Consider the following 8,142-nt stretch of genomic DNA (forward strand, 5'->3'; position numbering starts at 1 on the left):
GACATTCTGAACAATCGTTCAGCAAGGGCTTCACCAACCTCACTGCTGTTGGTTCCTTGGCCCTTTCTCTAACTTCAACACCTATAACAGGCAAGATTTCTACACCTGCGCTGGCTCCACACATTCAATATTACTTTAGATTTGTCTCCTAGAATGTTAGACATATTTCTGCTCCTTTAGCCTCAGAAACCTGCTGACTCCAGAGCCCCCAACCTTATTTAAGTCAAGACCAACCATCGGCCATCATCGAAGTGCGTTAGAGATGGGTTTCAACACTGCTTGGGTGGGTGGGATGGCAATGGTAGCATGGCGGTAAAATGTTAACACTCAGCAAGGCTGATCCACATGGGAAGGTTCATGTTTGCTTCTAGAGCCCTCCCTAAGTACACATGCACATGTGCATGAACTGAGGCTTTGAACCCATGCTGGGGATGATGTCTCTCTGATTCTCTTTCTCTGTGTCCCTCTGTCTTTGACTTTGTCTCTCTCACTCATAGAAGAAGCCAATAAATAAGAACTGAAAAAGAAAAATAAAGCTTAGGAAAAAAGGCGTAGCTGATACTTAAACTTACTAGATGAAGTCTGGTCAGTTCTACTCTTCTGTGGTGGTGGAGGAAGAAAACATGAAATTCTTCAGAGAGTGTGCTATACTCATGGCCCAGCTGACAACCAGAGCTAAAGCAACTGGCTCATGCTTACAGTTACTACCTGCAGGGACATACGCCCTACTTTAGCTCATTCCCAAAGAGATTCCTGCATCAGTCTAGAAAATCTGGGGACTTTTTTTGTGAGATTGTAGAGTAATTTTTAATTTTTTCCTACTGAGTGGTTTCCTAATGAGTGGTTGTGTTAGTACAAATCAGCAACAGCCTTCCCATCCCTGAATATGAGAACTGCATCCATCAGAATAAGCCAGACGCCATGTCAGCTCCACTGAGTGATAGGCTTGGTCTGAAAATGCCAAAGTGATGTCTCTGTTACCATGATTAGATGAAGAGGCTCAGCATCTGTGCCTATGTTAGCTGGAGTGATGGTTAAGCCACAGAAACCCACTCTTTTTTTTTTTTTTTTAAGAGGTTTTTGCCTTAGGGCACATGTGCTCACTGGAGAAAGAGAGAGGCACACAATGAGAGGGAAAGTGAGAAGTCACTCCCCAGGGGAGATGGCCATGCCACAATACCTTCTCCTCTGTCCTACCACACATGCACATGCACTGGGCTGTTTCAAGCTACCAGGTTCAGGACTCAAACTGCAGTCAGCAACTGGGAGTCCAGCGACATAACCACTACACCATCTCCTGGTCCCAGAAACCCACTCTTACAAACTCAAATAGAAGGATAATTTTTGAAAGGATGTTGGAAAGTTCAGGACACTGAAGGAAAATCTTAAAGAACCAGGCCAGGAAGAGATAGGAACCAAGTAGTTTTACAAGATCTCAAGCACAATCATTGCTTCACTATCTCACTGCAATGTTACTATTGAACAAACGCCAATCATTTCTTCTACCCTTGTATTATTCTGCCCAAGTCTCAGAGTTCCACTGAAGAGAGAAAGGCTGCCTCGTTGGTATAAACCATCCTATGGATGTACCAGAGATGGAGAGAAGACTTTAGGACTTCTCTCAGGCTTCCTTAAAGGAACAGAACACCTTGCTCTACTGTTCCACAATATGGAGAAAGGAAGTGACTCTCTCCTGAGTCAGAGTGATACTAGAAAGATATAATGAATATGAGTAGTTTAAAAATGAGGAGGCATTTGTACTGCTGCTTTCCCAAGTTAGACTGGGAAGCTCCACTCTCCCAAGTAACTGACTTGTAGAAAGTTTGAGGTTACCCTTGAGACCCTGCCACACCATTTCCAGATGCCCCTAAGGGTCTCCCGGGTACAGTGGAAGAAGGAACTCCTATTATCTATCACTGATTATCAGGCTATTGGGTGAGGCTGTTATGCTTGTATCATGGGAAATCAGCTGCCCTGTGCTCTGATGTCCAGGCAAGGGCTATGCCCTCCTCATCTCTAGAAAGTGCCCTGGCCTTCCAGTAGAAAGGAGACTGGTTGACCTCATCCCACTCTTGTCCCAGCCCCCAATCTAAGTGGCAGTGTGTTCTGTGTCCCTGTGGAGCTGGGTGATGATGTTTTTAGGTGCATGCCATAGTGTACGAAGGGAACATTAGAAAGTTTGGTGGGCAACACCTCATCTACCAGACTGGTTCTTCACCACACATCCACGGTGACTCCACACCCCTGGGTATCAGGAGATTCTACCCCAGAGATCTGTTCCCATTCACATGACTGATCCCACTGACTTGACCATGGTCAGGCCACTTCTCTGGTACTTTGCAGCACACATTGACTACATTTTCCTCTTGACCTTGGTCTTCCCAAGCTGTAGGATAGGGAGAGCATCCTCTTGGACCTTGTTTCTATTACTTAAAGCAGAAAATAGTCTGTTTCCAATAGACCAAAATGCTACAAATGTTTCTTGGCCCATTGTGAGTAACTCAGATGCATTTTTTTTTCTTTTTAAGAATTATTTAACTTTTATTTATTTATTTTAATTTGACTAGAGAGAGACAGAGTGAGAAAGAGAAAGAGGGAAAGTGAGAAACCAAGCCGCCAGGTCCAGAACTCAAACCACAGTTGGCCATGTGGGAGTCCAGCACTCTTAACCACCACGCCACCTGCTGGCCCCTTCAGATGCATTTTCTCATTGAAATAAATGTTCACAGTGCAGGGTTATATGGAAGAATAAAAAGAACACGTCTCCAGTGTAAAATAATGAGAGAATATGGAGAGTGAAGAGGTAATTTGATGGGGAGAGAACCAAATAGTGAAGTCTATGTGAGTTACTACCATATCTCTTTGTGCCAGCTACACAGAAATTCCCAGTAGCAGTAACATTTTCCTCATGTTGTTTTAGTAATGTTAGTGATGTTTTATAGTGTTACTGATTTTTTTCTAAGTTTATTGAGAATTAGCTATATACTTAGTTATGCTTTCTTATTTGCTTGGCTTACTATTTTCTGTAGATATGCATTTCTATTTGTATAAAGAAAATTAATGGAAAATAATAATTATATATTGGAATATGTTGACATGTCTGTAGAAGAAAAGAATACTTCATGGCAGTAATATAATGTTACTACTGTTGGAAGATGTCAATGAGCTGGTAAATTTTAGACCAAAAATATATTATTCTTGGGTCCCAATTTATAGCGATTTTTCCTCAGATTTTAAGAAACATGTATTGGACACATGCTTTTGTTCTTTTATTTATTTATTTATTTATTTTTAAAAGGAACCTCCATAGGGGCCAGTGGTGCAGCAATAAAATATGATGCCCTGTGAGGCTGACCCACAAGGGAAGGTTACTAGTTCAAGTCTGGAGACCTCTTGGAGTATACCAGGCTCATGCCAGCCCATGATCTAGGCCTGACTGAAGGCTGGGGGTGAGGTAGGGGTATTATGGCATCAACACCCTGAGGTGCTATTTCTCTCTCTCTTTCTACCTCTCTCTCACTCATGGAATAAACAAACCAAATAAAAAATTACAAAGGAGTCTCCATAAGAATAATTCTTAAATTCTTTAATTAGGTAAATTTTATGTCTAACCCAAGTACATCTCTTTTTCTTCCACTGACTCAGGAATGTCACTATGGTGCAAATATCAGGGTTAGGTGTGAGAAATACGGGCTGTCGTTGTAGGACATCTAGACTTAGTTTTCAGGAGTCACAATGTAACCACATCTAGATTTCCAATCCTTTCAAAGTAGAATGGTCACTAAAGCTCATTCTCGTAAGTACTCTGATTACACCACCCACTTAAATTTATACACATGCATTGTGACTTCATGCATGATAAGGGATTTCCATATGGCAAAGAGGAGGCAGGGTGTGAGGATAGACTACTTACTCAGGATGTGACTTTCAGATGGAAGGCCCTTTACAGTACATTATCCGTTCCCTATCCCCCCTATAACATGGGAGAATCTTTCTTTTTAGGATTTAGTGGCTCAACATATTTGGAGTGATTTGGGAAAGGGATGCTTCCTTGAGTTTTATTGCTGGGAGGAGACAGGAAATTTAGCAGATCAAATGGCAAAGGTAAAACCACAGTAGAAGGTTTCTCTGTGGACAAAGACTGAAGGGTGTGGAGGTATCGAAGTTGAACAGCAGCTGGGGTGCCTGAGAGAATCTCAGCTGCCATCCTCAGGGACTCAGAGGCAGCCTTTTCCCCTTCTGCAGCGATCATCTAGAAAAGAGATGTGAAGAAAAGTGAAGTGACTGTTCTTTATTCCGTGAAGGTTTAATCATTACGCAGTGTGAGCCAGCGAACATGCACCAGGCATCTGCTGTGGCAGGCACTGTTACACACAGGACAGCAGTCAGTCTTCTTTCTGGGAGACAGATCCAACTCTTAGTCATTATTGAAGGTAGAACTTGTTAAGAGCTATGGCAAATATAAATCAAGTGTTAGGCGTGTTATATTGATAACTGGTGGGCCTCGAAAGATTGGTAGGATTTTCCAGATGGAGAAAAGGTTGGCCAGCATTCCAGGCAAAGGCATGAAATTATGAAAAGGTAACTCCCTGTTTGGGCAAAAGGAATGAGTGTTTCAGAAGACAGGGCTCCAAGCTCAGCACTGAAATGCTACCTGGAAGTGGGAAAGAGGTCTAGGCTAAGGGATTTAGAAGCAACTCTGCTCAGAGAGCCATCATTCCCCATTCCTCCCCTCCTCAACCCTCCAAAGTCACTGATCCTCTTACGTGATTTGGGTTCTTTCTTTACGTCCTCTCTGACTGAAAGAGCCTGCCTCCCCACACTCCTCGTTTTCCTTTCCCCAGCATCCTGGCCTGCCCTCACTGGCATCCTCAGGAGCTGCTGGCATCCAGGTCTTTGCTTCTGCCTGGCCTATGTGAGTGGAGGCAAAGAATCGCATAGCCTTCTCCTGGCTCCGGCGTTGAGGGCACTGAGCCCTGATCATGGCTGTCCCTCTGAAACTTGTGCAGAGCTAGGGATACTGGTCTGGCTAACCCAGAGGTCACTAACTTACAGCTGACAGGGGGCTGAGACTACTAAGGGAACAATGCCAGTGTCAGAGAAGAGAGATGATGCACAGGGAGAATATGCTTTAAGGCGACAGAGTCAAGGCAAGATTCGGAAAGGAGGTAGTCCGTGTTACCAGCAGCTTCAGAGAGCGTTCCAGTGACTGTTAGCATACTTCAGAGAACAGTGTTAATAGAGTGGCGGGGACGTAAGCCGACTGCCTAGTGATGGATGACATGGAAAGTAAGGAAGTCAAGAGAACTGTTCTCCTGAGCAGCAAGCCTGCTCTGGAGTCTCTGCTCTGTAGAGTGGTCTCAGTGAGAGAATGGAGAGTCAGTGCTGGCTCACCCGCACTTTGGCTTGTCTTTGTGCTTCGGCTTCCACAGCCAGGGAGTGCTGGAGCCCAGCTGGCAGCCTCACGTCCTTACTGGAAGAGAGAGATGGTGGTGAGCAAGCAGCAGGCCTTGTAGGAGCCCGGGCTTTCAAACGGACTTGCTGCCCTCCCTATGGATTCATGGTGAGTAGACAATCCTGACTTAACAGAATGTGCAATCCCGCTGCCTCTGAGGCGGGACGATGGTGCTTCAAGTGCAGGTTTTATTATTCCTCATATAAGTTGTGATCGTTCTTGCCAGTTAAGTTGTAATTCAAGCCTCAACTATTAAATTTGAATAATGAAAAACAGCCTTGCAGAGCCACACTATTAATAACAAAGATAAGGAGCATTCATCTATGTTTACAGGAGATTGTGACCAAACAGGACCAATACTTAAAGTATTGCCTAAAAGACACAAAATTGTCTTTTTACCCTGATTATAACTATCAAGAATGCATATATGGAAAATGGTTGGACAGTTCTCCTCAAAAAGTTAAATACAGAGCTACCATGTGACCCAGTAATTCCACTCCCAGGAATACACCTAAGAGAAATGAGATCATGTTCACACAAAAACTTGCAAATAAATATTCACTGTAGCATTATTTTTTTATCACTAAAAAGTGGAAACAACCCAACGTCCACTAAGTAGTGAGCAGATAAAATGCAGAAGAACCATGGAATGAAATATTACTCAAGCATAAAAAGGAATGAAGTACTGATCCATGCTACACCATGAATGAACTTTGAAAACACTATTCTAAATGGAAAGACAGACAGACACAAAAGACCACATATTCTATGGGTCCATTTATGTGAAACGTTGAGAATGGGCAAAGCCATTGAAACAGAAACTAAACTAATGGTTGCAAGGGGCTGAATGGTGATGGGGACACGAGTTCCTATTTAATAGGTACAGGCTTTGTAGGGGGCTGGATGGTGGCACAGCTGGAACACGAGGCACTGCGAGACCCACCTTGGGAGGTTCTAGGCTCATAGTCAGAGACCCCTGAATATTCAGGCACACACATACCCGTGAACAGAGCTGACTGAAGCTGGAAGGTGAATCAAAGTATGAAGACACTGTTGGGAACGCGTATCCCTCTCTCTCTTGTTCATGGAAGTAACAAAAACACCCTTAAAAAATAACAGGCAGAGCCAGCAGGGGACAGGGTGGTTAAGGTGCTGGATTCCCACATGGCCAGCTGTGGCTAAAACATCACACTGAGCACATGTGCATGTGTGCCCGAAATGCTGGGAGGAGAATGGAGGAGAGGGGATTGCAGTGTGACCATCCCCCTCAGGGAAGATTTCTCACTTTCGCTCTCTCTGTCTCTCTCTGGCAAGTGCATGTGCCCTACAGCAAAAACCTAAAGAAAGAAAAATAGTAAGAAGAATAGGCTTTTTTTTTTTTTTTTTTGAGAGGTTTTTGCTATAGGGCATATGCTCTTGCCAGAAGACAGAGAGAGACAGACAGAAAGTGAGAAATCACCCCCCCCCCCAGGGGGGGATGGCCACACTGCAATCCCTTCTCCTCCATTCTCCTTCCTGGATCTTGGGCATGCACGCACATGCTCCTGGCGTGAGTTTAAGCCACCAGGTCCGGGACTCACACCCTGGTTGACTACATGGGAGTCCAGCAACATAGCCATTACACAACTGCTGGTCCCTAGTCTTTCTTTTTTGAGGTGATGAAATGTTTTGAATTTACTAATGATGGTTGCACATCTTTGTAAATATGTTAAAACCACTGAGTTGGCAAGTTTTAAATGCTTGAAATGGCCATTTTATGATTTTTATCTAGAACGTATTTTAAAATGCATATGAAAAGGTCATGAGAGCAATCTGCTTAACTGCTACAGTGCCTATATTATGGCTATGAAATATTTAAAAGTATGTTTCTTTTTTCCACATTTTTGTTAATGTGGCTATAGTACACAATAAAAAATAATTTTCAAGTGAAAATTTTTAAATGAAACCAAATGATTTCCCCATATCATGTCATTCTTCCAATTAACTTCCTACCCACATTTCTGTTCTCTCCACTTTGATTCCCCAAACACAGGTCACTGAATCCAAGGCGACCTGTGGAAAGGAGAGTTTATATGTCAGTGAGGGGACACAGAGCACATGCATTACTAAAGGCCACTGTTCTGAATTAAGAACATTTCCTTTGAAAGGACATCACTTGCTTGTTTTGTGTAATTTCACAGTTCCTCGAAAGAGTTATTTAACTTTCACAGCACCACTCAGTAAATATGTGTGTAATTAGAGATATTGTGCCATAGTCTGAGTCCCGGACTTGGAGGCTTGCTTTCCTACTTTCCCTTTCTCTCTCTGTCTGCCTATGGTCAAATTAAACTAATAATCATGATGATGATAAATTAAACAAAATAATTTTTTTAAAAAATAAAAACTCACACCAGGCATGTGTGTGTGCATGCCCAAGATCCAGAGAGGAAAATGGAGGGAACCAGCAGTTAGCGTAATGGCTATGTCGCTGGACTCCCACGTAGTCGACCGCAGTTCGTGTCCCGGACCCGGTGGCTTAAAACTCACGCCGGGCGCGTGTGCGTGCGTGCCCAAGATCCCGGGAGGAGAATGGAGGAGAAGGGATTGCGGCGTGACCATCCCCCCTGGGGGGTGATTTCTCGCTTTCTGTCTCTATGTCTCTCTCTGTCTGTCTGGCGAGCGCACGCGCCCTACAGTGAAAATCTCTC

General features: G+C 43.7%; 1 protein-coding gene across 1 annotated transcript in view; it reads right to left on the reverse strand.

The window, feature by feature from the left end:
* Positions 1-3,327: 3,327 nt before the first annotated feature.
* NPHS2 (NPHS2 stomatin family member, podocin) overlaps positions 3,328-8,142 on the reverse strand; it is a 35,961-nt gene continuing 31,146 nt past the window's right edge. The window contains exons 11-13 of the mRNA XM_027767806.1: positions 7,452-7,507; positions 5,395-5,473; positions 3,328-4,252 (exon numbers count right to left, since the gene is read on the reverse strand). Of these exons, the coding sequence (XP_027623607.1) occupies positions 3,974-4,252; positions 5,395-5,473; positions 7,452-7,507 (414 nt within the window). The 3' untranslated portion in view covers positions 3,328-3,973. The remainder of the gene's footprint in view (positions 4,253-5,394; positions 5,474-7,451; positions 7,508-8,142) is intronic.

This window comes from Tupaia chinensis, unplaced genomic scaffold (genome assembly GCF_000334495.1).
Source record: "Tupaia chinensis unplaced genomic scaffold, TupChi_1.0 Scaffold000074_1, whole genome shotgun sequence".
Classification (NCBI taxonomy): Eukaryota; Metazoa; Chordata; class Mammalia; order Scandentia; family Tupaiidae; genus Tupaia; species Tupaia belangeri.